Genomic DNA, 17,762 nt, shown 5'->3' on the forward strand with positions numbered 1-17,762 from the left:
AGTTTTCAGATTTTATCAATTCTCTCCTTACCTACCACTTGTGGAGCTATTTTGAAGCTCTTGATGACAGAAAAGTCTGCACCTTCTTAGTTTTTCGAAAATCGTAAATTTTATTTTTTACGATAGAGTTAACACAGGGATGGCGGCCATTTTGAACTTCAAATATCGGGAAATCTCAGGAAATTTGTCTCTCTAGTACAAAAATTTGCACGGTGACCCCTAATTTTTATTCTTGCTTCGGTAAGAGAATGGTCGACAGTTTCATTGAGGCAAGTTTGATCACAAGTTTAAGTCTTTCACTTTCGAGGCGCACATTACCGTAAGTTTATTATGAATCACTTTGAAACATGGCGTTTCACGTAACACAGTGTATTTTGCTCAAAATGACTTTTCTGCTATGAGTCATTCAATTTTAAGTAATTTGTTAACCCAAGATTAAAATACTGGTTGGGTTTACCTTTTAGCATGTCTAGCAGTCGTAAGTTGGGTGAGATAGAAAAGTAAATTTATGCTAATCATCGATTTCCTGGTTTCTCTTTTCTCCCAATTTCAAGATTTTAAAATAATTTAACTCAATTCTAGCTGTGTCAAATTTTGCGAAACTTTCGCGTTATAAGCTGTGAATGCTTTATAACAAGACGACTATTTATTTTGCAATAAAGGTTTTACATTTTCAATGAGGCATTTTAATTTACTCATGATTATACTCACTATTTTGAGTGTCAATCTTTCAACCCTTGCCATTTTAGAATGAGGATAGATAATGTAAAATAAAAGTCGTTTTTTCTACATCTGCTCTTGTTTCAAGTGAGATATTTAATTTTAGAAAATATTTTAAGTTTTGACTCCAATCGATTTTTATCATTAATACAAAAATTAATGTTATCTACCCCAAATATATACCCCTTCATCCTTCGGGTAAACTATTGCAACCATACTAAACTTCAGATTCATTGCTTTTTGAAAATATACAATATGAGGGATTTTCCTTGTCGTCTTCGATGAGAATATTCCTTTGAAAAAACCGTGTTGGCCATGTGCGACTCCACCTTAAAAAAATGAAAGTAATTATGTTACAGGTAAAGTATCTCGTTTTAATATTGCATGTTAACAGGTGATCTACATACAGCTCTCCTTGAGAATAATCACTACTGGTAAGGATAACATACGCTAACGTGAAGAAAAATGTGCTCGTGGACGATCTTCTACGAAAATGGGAATATCAATACCTGATCTTCGTTATTGTTTTGAGTTGTGCTCGGTCAGACTCTGGTATTAGCTTCACTTGCGTTTCGTTCATTTTCCCTGTTGAATCGTATAATGTGTACCCTGGCTGACGTTTCTTGTTTAGTTCTCAAGTATCTTTTTCTTTTGTTTTGTTTCCGCGTTTCGGGTAACCTTATGTGTGTGAAAAGCTTCGCTGGCTGTTTCTGCACATCTATGTTCCATGCATGTATAGAGGCTGTCTGTCTGTACACATGTCTATCTAATACATAGACGACGAGAAAAATCCCAGATTAATTATCTGTGATTTTCGTCTGAAAGAGAAACCAAGGTAAAAATTCAATGACCTTGTGAGATAGAAAGTTATTTTTACATGTTCACGGAAATAGTAGAAGCTGTTCCATTCACTTCCATATGAGATGTTCGGCAAAAAGGAAAGGGCTTGAGAGATTTTCGTAGAGGAAAATGCGAATGTCAGAAACACAACATGTTTTATACATGTGAACAACTTTAATGGACGGTATACATATTTCAAGAAAGTGGCCGTTCTCAAACGAAGACCTGCATTTTTCCTTTCAACTTGACCGTAACACATGGCAGTGAACAGTATCTTTATCAAAAGCAAATTTTTTTTCAGACGAAGTGATCGAAATCCCATCATTAATTTATAATATCTCAAGATTACCTGTAGGTTAATGTAGAGGAGGCCCACGGTGTCAGCCAATTCCGTTTGTTTGTAAGTAGAAATGCGAGAAAATATCTTAGTATTAATGCCATTTTCTCAAAACTTCACGAAAGAATTGAAATAAGAAGTGATTTTAAAAAAATAATCAAAAAGTTATATCACTGCTAGAGTTAAAAATAAAATGGTAAATATTGTTCTTTTCTACGCAAAAGTACTTGAAAAAATGTTGAGTGAGCAATTTTTCGTAGTGGCTTTGATAAATTTATCATTGTATTACTTCATCATATCATGAGGTCAGGAGCACATTTTGCACACAAGATTCAAAATTCAAATTTTCGATTCTACGCTTCAGGAGATAGTATTGATCATATCCCTCTATATTGTAGGGCTGAAATTTTTCATAAAGTAAGGTGAAGTGTATAAACTCAAATAATGCATGGCATATTTCTATCAGGTGTTTTTTAAAAGGCATGATAGGTACCCTACTTTTTGTCATCGTGTTCTTGGAGAATTACTGTAGCCTACGCTGCGTATGCAAAACTCAGAAAAAATGACTGTATTTTATGGCAAGTTTTCCCCTTGTGTTTGGCTGAAAAAATCAAAATATATAAAGGAAAATTCAGCCCGTTTGTAAGGTAGGGTAGGGGTACTTCAGGAACCCGGAACTCAAAACGTAAGACTCTAACCCCCCTGTTACTCTTTATTTTTGTTATGAAATAAATCAAAGAACAACATTTAAAATCTAAGAAAAATGACAATATTCCCTATAATGTTTTAGACATGTCATTTGTTGAAATAATCAAAAGATGATGAAAAGGCAGCTCTACACAGGTAGGGGTATTTTGGCACCCTAACTCAGACAATAGGACGGGAACCTCGCTTATCTGTTTCATATCATTTATCACAGCAAAACGTATGCAAAAGTCATTAAAATGACATTACTCTCAAGACTTTTTCGTGTGTTTAATGATATCACGAAAAGATAACAAAGCCTGATTTAGTAGAAAAAGCGTATGTACGGTTACTTATCATAATGACCCCGAACTCCTTAAGAAGTGAAGCGGGAACCTTGAACGTTTCTGTGTTTTTGTTGTTATAATTAATCAGAGCAAATATCAGAGAAATGACAATGCAAACGTTGAAGTAGACCCATCTTAAAGGCAAGATTTCATGTAAATGGGTATTAATTTAATTGAGAAGGGGATGTAGATAACCGTCGAGTAGCTGGCACTATTCTCACTCATTAAACTCAGTATGGCTGCATCGAAATTCCAACTTAGGCTTTCCTCAATGGTATGCATTCTTTATACACTTCTATAATGACACAAGCTTACTGGCGCAATTTCAAAAAAATCTGAAATTATCAGAACGTCATATGTATGTTTAAATTTTATTTGTCCCCTTCGAAAGTAATGCAAAGGTAACTTTGCATCGATATTAACCCTTTGAGTGCACTGAGTAATTTTAATTTTCCCATCAAAATTTTACTGCCACATTTTATCAATTTTTATAAATTTTTCTGAATATTTTTGATAATTTTGGACCGACAAAATGGACATCACATTTCATCGGCTACAGATTGTTATCAAATTTTTAACAAAAATCTGAAAAAAATTGACAGGAGTATATTTCCTAAAGGTGACAAAAATTGACTTTGGCGCTCAAAGGGGTAAACATGAATATTCAGAGGTGGAATTTTCGAGGGCCACTGAGATCACACGTATATGTTGTTGTCGCATTATTTGTAGTCCTGTTTATTTGTCATAAGTGCAACCATATCTTCGTTAGAATGTGAACAAATCGCTATTAAAATTATTGTTATTGATGACGTCGAAACAAGCAGTTTTCGTCAAATTCTTGACTTGTTTTATTGTTATGTTGTCTTCCAATCGAAACAGTAAACTGGATTGGAATCATATGTGTATTCGCAGAATCTTTGTTCTTGTGAACCCCTTCGCTGTCAATGAACAATTAGGTCGAAGTGTTTTTACTTATTTAGCACAATATATCTAAAAAGACAGATAATACCCACATGGCCAGACTGTTCTCCGCTTTCAGCCAAAATCACTTCCTCTTATGGCAAAAATTACCTTGTGAAATCTGCGTCCTATTTTTTTTTATTTTGCACAAGGTTCGATAACCCAGCTGTCACGACTTTAGAACAAGTTTGACTATAGATTCAAAAAAACACATTACTGCACAATACCTGTTGTGTAAGCCACTTTCGTTAAAATATGGTCGAAACAAGCAGCTTTTGACTTGATCTGAAAACTATTTGTTACAATATCGTTCCGTTAATTCATTATGATTGTTTTTAGTTGTATGACGTGTCCTGATCGGTGTCGTTGGAATGGCACAGTTTTATAAGTCAACTCACGAAGTTCACCAACATAAATCACCAGGACAATGACTAGTGGTGAGTTCTGATAAATTGTGTTTGGCTTGCGAAGCATGCCAGGGAGAGTGCTACCAATGAAAACAACGCTAGTTGAACATCAAATTATTACCACAACTTGATCCTTGTACCTGTTCCATTCATCCTAGAAGACACTGCCGGGGCACTTTTAATCACAGGGCGTGCACGGTATTTTATATATGTTGACTGTGTAATCCCATCGTTGTTATTGGCAACTTCAAACTCATGACTATTGTCGATGAGTGCAGTTACACGAGTTCCCGGTGGGCAGGTACTGGGCCTTGTGCGATATTTGATCTTGTTATTCTCACACTGTTGTATGTGGTGATCTTTCCAGTCTTCCGTACAGGTATTTCCAGACGTATTAAAGCGCCCGCTTCTCCTCCTAAGATGAATTCGTTCACCGTACATCATATAGCTCGGTCGTTGTCTATCGCTGGCAGTTTCCTTATACCATGGCGGCCTTCCTTCTGGGCTTGTACCGCTCGAAATGCGAACTTGGGCCAGTGATAGTTTCAGTAGTCTGATGTCATTGTTGTAACAACGCAGTACATGCGTACGTTCTCGGTCCAACATTGCCAGCCGAAGTCTTAATCTTGCTATTTCAGTTCGATTACACCTCAGGGCATGCTGTACTCGGTCTGAGTAACAGTTTGGTTTTTCCACGTTGCCGACCATGTTGCGATAAGTTTTTCACTCCGTGCAACCATACTAGTAAAGTCTTATTGTGTCTGAAAATCGACACTGAAACACTAGCCAATTGTCTATTCAGCATGCATTTAGCGCCGTCCTCGTCCACTCCGGTGTTGTATTCTCCGGTCGAGTTTCATAGCCATTGAATGACCGGATTTTTAAAAGCCATGCCAGTAGAGCATATGGTGGCTTTATCTTACCAATCTAAAGATGGGATCATTTATCGTCCGAAGCCAATGTATATGTACTCAGGTCTAAGCTGGCTTTAACTCTGCTAACGCCTTGTCATCTTTGATAGGAGATGGAAGTTCAAATCAGTTGCTGTTCAGGGTCACTATACAGACTAAAATTCGCAAGCAAGCTATAATCAATTTGGAAGCAGCGATGAAGAATTCAAAGTACTCAGTTATATCTGCCGTACAGACATCCTTTACCTACATTTATAATAGTTCGGAGGAAGTAATTGTTCCAGCACAACACTCAATTTTGAATCTGTACACTAGAATAGGTCTGAAAGTCAATAGATATGCATTCAGTGTACTAATTTAGCCGGGAACGGATTTCTGTCACAAAATTTGGGTCCAAGACAAGTTCAAGGAGCCTTAGTTTTGTAAATCTATAGAAATGTTAAGAAAAGTTTTTCGAGTGTTAAAAGTCATGAAAAAGGTCGATAACAATCAAATAATATATCGATTAGTCCAGTGTATCTCTATATCGCCAAAGGTTTTGCAAGAAATAAAGGCTCAAATATTACTCAATGCAAAGAGTTTTCAAAACAATGCAGAGAGTTAAATTTCAGACATTTGATCGTTTGAAGTTTCCCATTTTCGACGGACTATGTAGAGTTCAGCTTTGTAATTCAATACAAAGGGTAAAGTTACGCCTTTACCGAAGGCGTGTAGATTTTCTGTGTTTAAAGCACGGGTGAATGCACTTCCAAAGTCGCACATAGAGTTTTCTATAGTTGAAACTGCCAGACTGGTCTTCATAGACTTGTATGCACCAAAATGTTTAATTTGAAGTCTTTTCTTTTCATCATTGTAGTGATATTAGTAAGATGGTTACGGTTACTATACCAGTTGCTTTGTCTGCTAATGTATACAGCGTCCATATTACTGGTCAACATAGTATTGTCCGCATTGCTAGATTAGTTTAGCGTAGTCTAATCTCCCCATTTAATTTGAGGAGCCTTGCTCGAATAAACCCCTTGGCTATAGCGAAGTTGTGAATCTACCAGTGTTTGATAATGACTGACTGAGAACTTCCTGATGAAATATTTTCATTTACCTCTCCAATTTGAAGGAGGCACTCAAGCAAATGCAACTGATTTTTAACACTAGTTTTCAGCATTCTGGTTTGACATGAAGTTGAAAGGCAGAGCGTGTACACTGTGTTTAACGTTTGAAACTAACCCGGGGTAGATTACACAGTTAATACTGGCTCAGATTGTCTCATAGTAAATGGGAACCTAGACTTTCGAGGTAGAATGGGCCTCGGGGACAGATATTCGGACTTAAACTTTGTCAATTCTTTTCAGATTACCACTTGTGGGGGTTTTTTTTAAACTCTTGGGGTGAGAAAACTTCAGTCTTAGTTTTTCGAAAATCGTGAATTATATTTTCCTTCATGGAGTTAATACGGGGATGGCGGCCATTTTGAACTTCGAATTCAGATATCGGTAAATCTTGGGCAATTTGTATTCTACGTCCAAAGTATGCACTGTGACCAAGATTTTTATTCTTGATTTTAAATTTGAAAGAAAATGTTTGAAATATTCTTTAAGGAAAGTCTGAGCAAAAGTTGAAGGCCGTTCACTTTCGATTCGCATAATATCTTAAACAAGGTGTCGATTACATAACTGAACCTGGTTCAACAGAGTAAATGGGAATCTGAAACCAAGCGTAAAAAAGTATCTTATTATCACCTAGAACATCAAACTATTGTTCTCGGTTAAACAGTTTCACGAAATGCCCGAAGTTCCGACTGAATTTTGAGAGCATTACACAAACTAAAAGCAAAGTTTATGTCAAAAAGCAAGGCCATCTGTTAGAGGTTAATTCAAGAAAAGACCGATATAATTTTGTCGAAAATGTAGCTTCTTAAATGACAAAAAGGTGGCACGAATGACCACAGAATCAGAAGGCTAGTCTTAGATATGTAGAACGTAGTCTTTCACCGTTAGGGTTGTTTGGAAAGTAACCGCATTCTCTCGACCATACTCTCAGTAAATAACAGACAGGAGTGGATTTTACAGTAAACTTAATCATTTATGTCGAAATAAAGTATATTACATACATACATATGGATAAATATATTCTAGTATTTTACATTTTTGTACATACTCTTGATTTTACAAACAGGAAGAGAAGCCACACTTTGTCAGATTGTTTAAGACCATAGTATACAATGGAAGGAATGTTGTTCTTTGCAGGCTCTCAGCGATCCGGACTTTGAGAGTATAAGAGTTTCTTATTCGCCATCAGACCTGAAAAGATCAAAATAAATTAGAGATCTCTGGAAACAGACACCTGTAGTGAGACTACTATCAGCTAGCGAGAACAGAAAAGGACAGGCACCTATAGAGAAACGACTATCAGCTATAATGAGAACCGCAAAGGACAGGAAGATGTGATCAGATTTTGATTGGATTGGGTTGAGACTTAAAAAAATTAAAGTGCTATATTAACGACACAGCACAGCTGTTACACGCGCGAGCTTTCCGTAAGAAAATGAGTCTTTTTAGCGATTCACACCAGAATTTCAATATAATATTATGATATGATTGCAATAGACCATCTCTGCGACGAGTATTACAATATTTTGACAGGTTCACTGAATACATGCACTCACTTGGCGTCCGTGCATACACAACGTGAACTGGTCAAAATCTCGTGGCATGCTCTTCTCCCAGTGTGGTACTGCTTAAATAACCTTGGCAGGTGTCACGTGGTACGAAGACCATGAAAAAAATTGGCCAAAGCGAAGCTGCTCGAGAAATTTTACACATGGGAAGCATCTTTTGGAATAGTAAATATAAATATTGTACTTACAAGTTACAGCCAAACCTTATGTCAACCGCCAGAGTTTCCTTCAGTGTAACAAGCCATTCAGATAGGGTAGCTATTGTGCTGCTGACCGACTGTGGTAGCATTTCCTTTCCAGCAAACGAGTTGGTAATGACAGGAAAATCCATAACTGGTGGAGAGGCAACTTGACTCAATGATCGGTTTATCATATGTAGAGTATCATTGGAGACTTTGTATTTGTTTTCCAGGTATGCTGCCAGTGTAAAACACCATTTGTCCACATCTCTCCTTTGCCGACTTTTCTGTTCATACCTGAGATACGAAATAATCCCATAGTGATATTGATTCCCGAAGAAACGAAAAATGTTAGGTACTTGATTGAAATCCGCTACCTATGGCCACTGCTTTGAAAAAAGCTGAAGTGTATCCTTCCAAAATTAACACAAAGGTAACATCAAAGATGCAATTGTCTAGGGTGATAACTGAATACTGAAACTTATTTTAAAAGTGGCTTATATCTTGGCTCTCAAATGCAAATTAGTTCACTGGCCAAGTAGCCAGGAACTTGCTGTCATCTATTTCATAAGCTTATGCTGTTCTGATGATATCATACCATATTGTTCTTGACATTGAGGAATCGATTCTGTCACAAAGTGGAATTAGTTGAATTTCTCGATTTTCTCCATGAAATCTCTACAAATGAGAGAACTTTCAGAAGTAAAAATGGAGTAATTTTGACATTTCAAACCTAAACATCTAAATATTCGGACTTTACAAATATAAGAGAGGTGACTTGACAATCCGATCGAAACTCTAAGAATTTGCAAGATCTTCATTCGGAGTATAGTTTTTCGGTCAATCCAGTACATACACATTTATTTTGAGATGAGATCAAACATGGCAGACAAGCACGACAAATTAGGTGTATGATTAATTTTAAAGACCTATTAAAATACGTAATATTTGTGATTACTTTATCATGGCCAGCAGTAAATTGACATACAATGGTTTCCTACGTCCATAATCAATTCCGAATAGTTTTGCAAAAAGGTCGAGATGATTGTAAGAAACTGGAACGCCAGTTTCTCCGAAGAGTATGATATCAGTGATATGAAGTCTCGACTTTACAAGAGCGACTATCTGATTGCCTCGAGAATGAGTATCGGCTGCAACCTCGCGTAAATCACTCGCTTTACACTCATTTACAGCCATACAGTATAGCAAGCTAGTGACATCACAGGCATATAAAGAGTTCCATGGCTTTGATTTCATTCAAATTCTGCTAAATGACAATAAAATTCACGATAAGAGCAGAAGCACCCATTTGTTATGGTTTTTAATTTTCAGACATATACTTGATTCTATTAAAACTTGGCGAAGGTATAATCCATGAGCGCTTTGTCAATTTGTCTTGAAATAAACAAAGATAACATAAGTGATTGACATGCTGTGAAAATGGATCGCACATTATTATATTATAACCATAGTTTGTCAACAACTTCATAACTGTCGGGGGTACTGTATCATCGACGTCGAATCGCTCTTGTAGGGCCTAACGTAACCTTCATAACATACAATCCGGAAACACTAGTGTTCGTCTTGTATAATGATCTCGCATCTTGTAGGAAAATCTTTAGTCATTGAAAATGAAAAACTGGGAATAGTTAAATATCAACTTGCTGCAGGCATCATCTCGAATATGAAATTGTCTTGGAAGCTAGTGTCATTGTGGTAAACGTATCAAACGATCGCCGATAATTGATAATGCAGTTTACATTTTCTAACATTATAGCATTTCATTAAAATTAAATGAATCTAGGACAGTATAAAAGAGCCAACTGCGTATATAATCAATCCTGAGTACGAGTTTCCAAGATTTCGATACTTATATATAGTGATGTCCTCCACTTAGGGCCTAGTATGTACGACATTACAGACGTGTACAGATTGTATGATCTTCGAAGATTCGCTTTCAGTGCCATTATTTGAAAATTTCCATACTGAAAACTATGGTATAGCTCCGGGGAAAAGAGTACAGGAGAAAAATACAGAATGTTACCAAAAATATGTTTCCTAAATCATTAATCATACTCACCACTTCTGAAGTAAAAGCTCTTTTATATCTCTTATACCGACAGAAACTGATTGTCCCAATTTATTAAAGACATCAATGACAGCTTGCTGCAATTTCTTGGAAGGAACCGAAACACGACCTTTACCACTTTGGATTTCCTTGGCTGCTTTTCTGAGTTCTTTCTCTTCAAGTGCATCCAAATCATCTTCCTTCACAATTTCACAAATTGCTCTATCCATGAAAGTTTCCAACACAGAACAGTCACCACGTAGACCTAGGAAGAAATTTTCTCCATCCATTTCACCTCCAGCACCAACAGACACTGATTGTCCCAATTCATCAAAGACGTCAGCGATAGCTTGCTGCAATTTCTTGGAAGGAACCGAAACGCGACTTTTACCACTTTGAATATCTTTACATGCTTTTCTCAGTGCTTTCTCTTCAAGTGCATCCAAATCATCTTCCTTTACAATTTCACAAATTGCTCTGTCCATGAAGTTTTCCAAAACAGAACAGTCACCACGTAGACCGAGAGAGAGATTATCTTCATAGATTTCATTTCTTGTACCAACAGACACTGATTGTCCCAATTTATCAAAGACGTCCGCGACAGCTTGCTGCAATTTCTTGGAAGGAACCGAAACACGACCTTTACCACTTTGAATATCCTTACATGCTTTTCTCAGTGCTTTCTCTTCAAGTGCATTCAAATCATCTTCCTTCACAATTTCACAAATTGCTCTGTCCATGAAGTTTTCCAAAACAGAACAGTCACCACGTAGACCGAGAGAGAGATTATCTTCATAGATTTCATTTCTTGTACCAACAGACACTGATTGTCCCAATTTATCAAAGACGTCCGCGACAGCTTGCTGCAATTTCTTGGAAGGAACCGTAACACTACTTTTACCACTTTGAATATCCTTACATGCTTTTCTCAGTGCTTTCTCTTCAAGTGCATTCAAATCATCTTCCTTCACAATTTCACAAATTGCTCTATCCATGAAGTTTTCCAAAACAGAACAGTCATTACGTAGACCTAGGAAGAAATTTTCTCCATCCATTTCATCTCTTGCACCAACAGACACTGATTGTCCCAATTTATCAAAGACGTCCGCGACAGCTTGCTGTAATTTCTTGGAAGGAACCGTAACACTACTTTTACCACTTTGAATATCCTTACATGCTTTTCTCAGTGCTTTCTCTTCAAGTGCATCCAAATCATCTTCCTTTACAATTTCACAAATGGCTCTTTCTACGGCGCTTTGGGAAAGTGAACACCCGTTTCTAACTTGTAATTCATCTGATTGACGAAAACTGTCACTCACTGTAGATCCGTCAATGTCGAGTAGTCTTGCTAGTACGCTTCTCTTTTTTCTTTCAGTGGTCACCTCTGGCGTCTCACAGAATGTGTGATCTAGTACATCCCTCACATGAGTTACATAACGGACCAACTCTTCAGGAATTTGCAAGCGAATCGTGTCTGAAAGTTAATTATAACAATTTTATTTTTTTAGATAATTTCAGAGTGCGAGCATAATGGGCATGAGTCAGTACCATGAGAACATTTCTAAGTAGGTTATTACGAGAAGTTTTGTCAATATTGCGTCGTATTCGAGCGGTGTCTGTATTTTGAAAAGATGCGCAGGAACGAGTCAAAATAACCCCTTTATCATACATGCATACTTTGTTCATGACTTTTCATTCGCGACGAAATCGACAGAAATCAACTTTGCTTGCCCCTCGTTGCACTCACAGAAAGTTAGTTGCTATGGAGTAATGGCAACAGCGTCATTTATTGATATTATTCCGCTGTTGGGCCATTCCACTTCATGGGAAGAGTTGCGGTACGCTTTCAGAGCAAACGATTTAAATATTAGGATGTTGACATGGGTTTTTACTATATGAAGGATGTTTACATTTAAGTTCAGTACGACGGTAGATGTTAAACATACGATAAAATCACGAAATTGTGAGGCCCACCAAAGATCGGGTCAAAATCGAACTCGCACCGGCATTCAAGACCTTGATCTCGTGGCCGTTCAGTGCTGCACAGAGCGAGCAGTTCAAGGACATTTACAGACTGGATACAAATTACAGGGGAACATTGGTGGCGGTGTTTATCAAAATGACGCTGTGTGAAAAAGTGACCCTTCAAAGTGTTTGCAAGAAAACGTGGCCCTCCTCAATTTCCATGCGCAAAAACTGGCCTTCCCCTTCAAGTTGCGTCTCAGAGTGCCTATCAACATCTTAATTGCATATGATTATTAGTTTGACCTTTGAACTTTCAACAAATACGGTTTAACCTTTTAAATAATCATTTAATGCAAGGTTTAAAGTCATTAGATAAAAAATGGTCACATTCACATTAAAAAATTCTATCAACAACTTGCAGCACAATTGGCTATTCAAAATCACAAGTGACAACAGCTGTAATGTTAACCTCCATTTCAAAGTTTGGCTTGTAATTGTACAGAGAACAGTTATTGTCAAGAAACCTCAAAAAAGCATGAAAGTCAATATTTAACAACATTTACATGTAAATGTACAGATATAGCAGTTTTGCAAGGGAAAATCGTTTAATAGTTTACAAAAGCACTACCATGAGAAATGAATAATGTATTGGGTGAAATCCAAAAACCATATTTGTTGTTCACTTCTCCACTTTTAAACACCTGACAATTATGTCAATTGGAAAAAATTGTTCATAGGTTTCTTATAGACTACCATGAATGGTGAGTGGATCAATATTTTCCGTGAAATTCCAAAATAAATCCCCCCCCCCATATATGCGCTTGTAACATTCCTATTCCTGTAAAGTACATTTATCAAACCGTCTGTAAATGCACAGATATTGATTGCTTTGTCTTCGAAAAATGTTCATAGTTTCCATTCACATAGACTACTATTAATAGTCAAATCCACATTTTGGAGATCCAAAAATCAAATGTCTGGTACGCGAATGTTTCTTTACTTCCCACTTTAAGCAAAGTACATTTACACAAACTATCAAAAATAGAAAAATGTACAGATGAGCTTGTTTTGTGGTGGGACATTGTTAATAATATGCCAAATAGGCTCCCATGTATTATAAGTCTATATTTATTGACAAATCACTATAATTAGCCACATCTTGGCTTCTTATATTTTTGCGAAAAATGGTGACCGTCCCCGAAAGCCATGTGCAACATTTCATGACCCTTCAAAAATGCTTGCGCAACAAATGGCGACCCACCCCCGCAAGACACTGGCCTCCCTGTTCAGTCCCTTACGAATGCAATGTTGATATATTAGCTGTGACAGTCACAGAGTTCATCTCCTGGAATAATACATGTCCTGTTACGTCCCATATGTATGATATGCCACACTTACCACTTTAGAAAGGATATGGGGAAAGTTAAGTACAGCCGTGTAACTAGTTCAGTGTAACACGGTCCTCCCGTGGAGGGACGGTGATTCTACTGCAAATTTTGTTGCAGTACGAATAAAACATTTCAAAGGTATTTACATATTCCGTTCGTATAATTTTGTCCCTGGCTTGACTAGTAGAACTAAATATTAACTGATCTACACGAAAGTTTGACTTTCTTGGGAATACACGTATCTTAAACTTTGTATCGGAAACTTGCACCGACCACGATCATGTCCGAGGCGCTGTATGAATCGGAAACATGATATGAGCTTATGCACCTTCTCTGTTGTGTATTTTCAGAGGTGTAGTCTGATTCTTGTGGCTCACATGTGGCAATGCTCGATATAGTTCATTACCTAGATATCAAAACTCGTCAACAGGAAATTTGTCGTATTGTATAGCGGTTCTCAGGCTGTCACGATGCACTATCAACCAGGACCGTACTCCTCAGCAGCGTTGACAACATGAAAACACAGTACGGAACCGTGAACGATGAAAAGTGTCGGTCGTAATACATACAAATTTGTTACATACATATATATTAGTTCGTTTGTTTGTCATTGGGAAGACCGTGAGTATACTTAAATGCAATGCCCAAAAAACTGAAAGTAAACAAAATCTGGTCCCTAATAAATGACCTTTCCGATTGTCAGCAGTTTTATCTGTTTATGTACATGAACACAGGCATACGCCTGGCTGTAGTTCCGGTTATAGTGAAAATATGATTCATATTTTAACATGTACGGGTTCATATCAGGACTCTTTAAACAACATGAGAATGCTGATACAGGCATAACATATAGGATAATTGTACGAACAATAGGAAAGTGGTGATACGGGCATAGCATATAGGATAATTGTATGTATCCTTCGTGTTATTTCCAGGATCCGAAAGTTCTCAATTATACTTTACTTTGGCTTATGCCAAAGTAATATGGCGATTGGAATGCGTGAAAAATGTAGGTGTAATACATGGGTTTACTTTTACCATAGACTATAAGGGTCCATGCTTTTTCATGTACCAGCGATCTGGTAAAATTGATAAAATGAATGATGTTACATAAGCACCAACCTTTGTATTTTGGAGTAAAGTCCAACGTATCCTGCAGGGTGTGCAGTGATGTCGATGTTACCATGACAGGCGGCTGCAAACTGTCAAGTACACTCCACGTATCGAAAGAAGTTTCTGGATAACCATTCCGTTTTCTCAAGCAGCCGCGTCTTGTTAATCTTTGCAAATCTAAAAAAAAATAATACAAACGATTTCTTCCCTGCCTACATACTTCTGACGATGCATCGAAGCGGACAAAAGTTTCTAGGAATTCTATGACTGTCACTTTTACCAATATACTAAGACCAACAATAGACTAGTCGATCCGAAGCATTACATTGCTATAAAAACCTTAAACTTCAAATGAATCCTTTAAATGAAATGAAATGAAGGTACACGTACATGTAAATGAAAAATTCGGTTACAGCAGCGTACAAGGCATATGTAAAACTGAAGTTCTTTGCTACAGCAAATAAGTCCGACATGCAGCGCTCCGGTTGTCTTGCCTTGCAACATACGGTCGGCCGTAATTAGTGAAAACGCTGCCATAGAACTAAATCTCAAAAGACGACTGACCAATTACGTCAACTTAAGCGGATAACTTCTGTACAATTTACCTACAAAACTATGATACAACCATTTCCTATGAAACACTTATTTCATAATTTTAAGACACGTCTTTCTCAAATAAATAGACATTTAAGGTACTTTGAAACAAACTCGCTGGCACTTGAATTAGCATTTTCAGTCCTGCCGAGCGGCCGCGGCTGCCCCTCATGTTTCAGCCGAGTGTAATTGGCAAGGGTAATTGGCAAGGGAAGATAAGGCTGCATTCACAAACGCCTCAGGAGTTGGGAGAGAGGGGGAATTCAAAAAAGTTTTCAGATTTTTTCAAATCCCCCCAATCCCGCAACAAACTCAAAACATGTTCAAATGCGCCTCTTCTGACTTGCTATAAGAATAAATCTGGCCTGATGTTGAAATGAACAGATCTTTTTGGGTGTGAGTGTGTTTCTCTTTCAGGGCAGGAGGGCGCTGTTGTTACCATATTCTTTCTTACCGAAAAGCTTAATCTTGTAAAACAGAAAAAACACTATTACATATAGGTTTGGAAACGGGATGACTTTCCTCACCTGTCAGGAAAACTGAACGTAATTAACAATTGTATAAAAGGTACATTATCTGTACCGTTTAGGCCAATTTTTCAGCACATGTTCTGCGTATCAACTGCAGTTTCTTGTTCTACTCCCCACAGCATGCAGAAATAAAAACTATTGTTTGGCAAAATTGTCTGTATATGTGTAAAGACCGTAATCATGGTTCTTGATGACAAATGAATTCTAGTCCTGACGTGAATTCAATTTTAAACTATAACAGTGCTGATTGTATACATATGGCTGTGTTGATTAGTTCAAAACATTAATTTTCATCGCACTTCATGGAGTAGAACAAGAAAGTGCAGTAGATGAACAAAACAAAATTATCAAAAACTTAGCCAGAAATTTACCTCCATAAATGGACAACAGACCACATTCATATCAGAGAGTTTCGTTTCGAGTCCCACTAAATAAATCTTCTATATACAAGTCCTAAAATCCCTTCAAATGAAAAAACACATACCGTTGATATTTTCAAATTTTGGGGCTTACGTTGGGCATGAGGTAGTATGCGCCTCGAAAGTGAAAAAATTAAACTTTTGCTGAAACGTTCCAAAATGAGAATTTCAACCATTCTCTTACCAAATCAACGATAAAAATACGGGGTCACCGTGCAAAGTTTGGAACTAGCGAAACAAATTACCAAACATTTTGCGATATTTGAAATGCACAATGGGAGTGGCCGATATCCCTTTGTTAACTGTATGGGGAAAATTTAGTTTTGCATTTTTCAAAAAACTAAGACTATGAAAGTTTTTATTTCTCCAAAAGCTTTAAAATGAGCTCTCACAAAGGATAGATTAGAAAAGAATTGTAGATATTTGAAAGTCCGAATATTTGTCAAGGCCCAAGGCGCATTATCATGATAAACCACACAAACAACCGTAACGTCAAAATCAAAATGTCAAAAGTGCATTTTTCACAAGAAAACCAGGCAACTTTTTTTCTACTCTGAACTTTTTCTGTCAAGAAGCCATCCACAAGTCGTTCGCCTAGTTCCAACTATTCGCAATTATACGGCACAAAACTAATGGGTTTTGAATCCAAGTTAACACTTAACGTCTCTACTCACCGTCAAGCAATTGCGTTTCAAGGCTCTCGATTTGGTCCAGAGCAAGAGCGATAGTTTCGAAGCATTGAGACCATTCATGCATTTTCTCGTATACTTGAATCTTCAACCCGGATATCTACAGAGACAACGTTGCGTGAGAATATTTTTCAGTTACCCGACCTATACACGTTTACACTTTATGCATTTTAAAAGTAACGAGAATATGATGCATTCCGAGTTGGACTTTCGGTTAAATTAAATGTGCGCAGACGATTTCCTGACAGCATTTGAAGAATTTAAAATCGACTTTACTGTACCCCACATGAAAAGACGGAGACTTTGATAATTGCATTCTACTTGTTGCTGAATGTAACAATTCCTTGTTTTACAAGCGATTTAAAATTATGCTGAACATTCGAGTTTTCTCGATCTTATAACAACTTCATGGACAATTAATGCTCGTTTTTGCTCATTACAGTATGTTGCATTGCGCCTTGCACCGACACTTGACAATTGTATTCTCGAAACTTACCTTGCCCTCAAAGTCGTCAATTTGTTGAAGCAGTACATTCACGTCTACTGAAGGTACATCTGCAAGAACGGCTAAAGTACTTTTAATGCTGTACAGTTCTTCGCGGATCTCATGGACGTGCCTGAGAAGACCAGTAGCCCCACTTTCGCTGTAACGTTCAGAAATTGTCTGGTTGAGAGCTTGCAAGACCATATGTATGCCGTTGACATCAGTGAATGCATTGGATAGAGCGTCAAGAACTTTACCCTTCCTTGACATAGTTGTATTAGAATACGTAGTGTGGAGAGATGCTAGCATAATGGTGAACAATACAAACTGAACCATGGTGAGCAGAGTCCTTGGATTGAAAATGATAAGGAGAAATTATCTGAACTAAACTCAAACAACGGAAGAAAGCAAACGAAACACAGAGAATACTCAAACAAATGAAATCCAGCATGC

The 17,762-nt window shown here is 37.3% G+C and overlaps 1 protein-coding gene across 1 annotated transcript; it reads right to left on the reverse strand.

Moving 5' to 3' along the window:
* Positions 1 to 7,260: 7,260 nt before the first annotated feature.
* LOC139122038 (uncharacterized) lies at positions 7,261 to 17,762 on the reverse strand. Its single transcript, XM_070687403.1, has 6 exons — positions 17,322 to 17,762; positions 16,811 to 16,925; positions 14,603 to 14,770; positions 10,140 to 11,601; positions 8,069 to 8,356; positions 7,261 to 7,503 (listed from the first exon to the last, which is right to left on the reverse strand). Exons 1-6 carry the CDS (start codon positions 17,643 to 17,645, stop codon positions 7,488 to 7,490), a joined length of 2,373 nt encoding a protein of 790 aa, XP_070543504.1. The 5' UTR covers positions 17,646 to 17,762; the 3' UTR covers positions 7,261 to 7,487.

Source organism: Ptychodera flava, chromosome 21, assembly GCF_041260155.1.
Source record: "Ptychodera flava strain L36383 chromosome 21, AS_Pfla_20210202, whole genome shotgun sequence".
Taxonomy (NCBI): Eukaryota; Metazoa; Hemichordata; class Enteropneusta; family Ptychoderidae; genus Ptychodera; species Ptychodera flava.

What these genes read in the sequence shown, in the direction of transcription:
- LOC139122038 (XM_070687403.1), bottom strand. Translation starts at nt 17,645, where the DNA reads ATGGTTCAGTTTGTATTGTTCACCATTATGCTAGCATCTCTCCACACT. An exon ending in TTGACGACTTTGAGGGCAAG is followed by an intron (nt 16,926 to 17,321) that starts GTAAGTTTCGAG and finishes TTGTCTCTGTAG; the next exon opens with ATATCCGGGTTGAAGATTCA. An exon ending in CTTTACTCCAAAATACAAAG is followed by an intron (nt 11,602 to 14,602) that starts GTTGGTGCTTAT and finishes ATTAACTTTCAG; the next exon opens with ACACGATTCGCTTGCAAATT.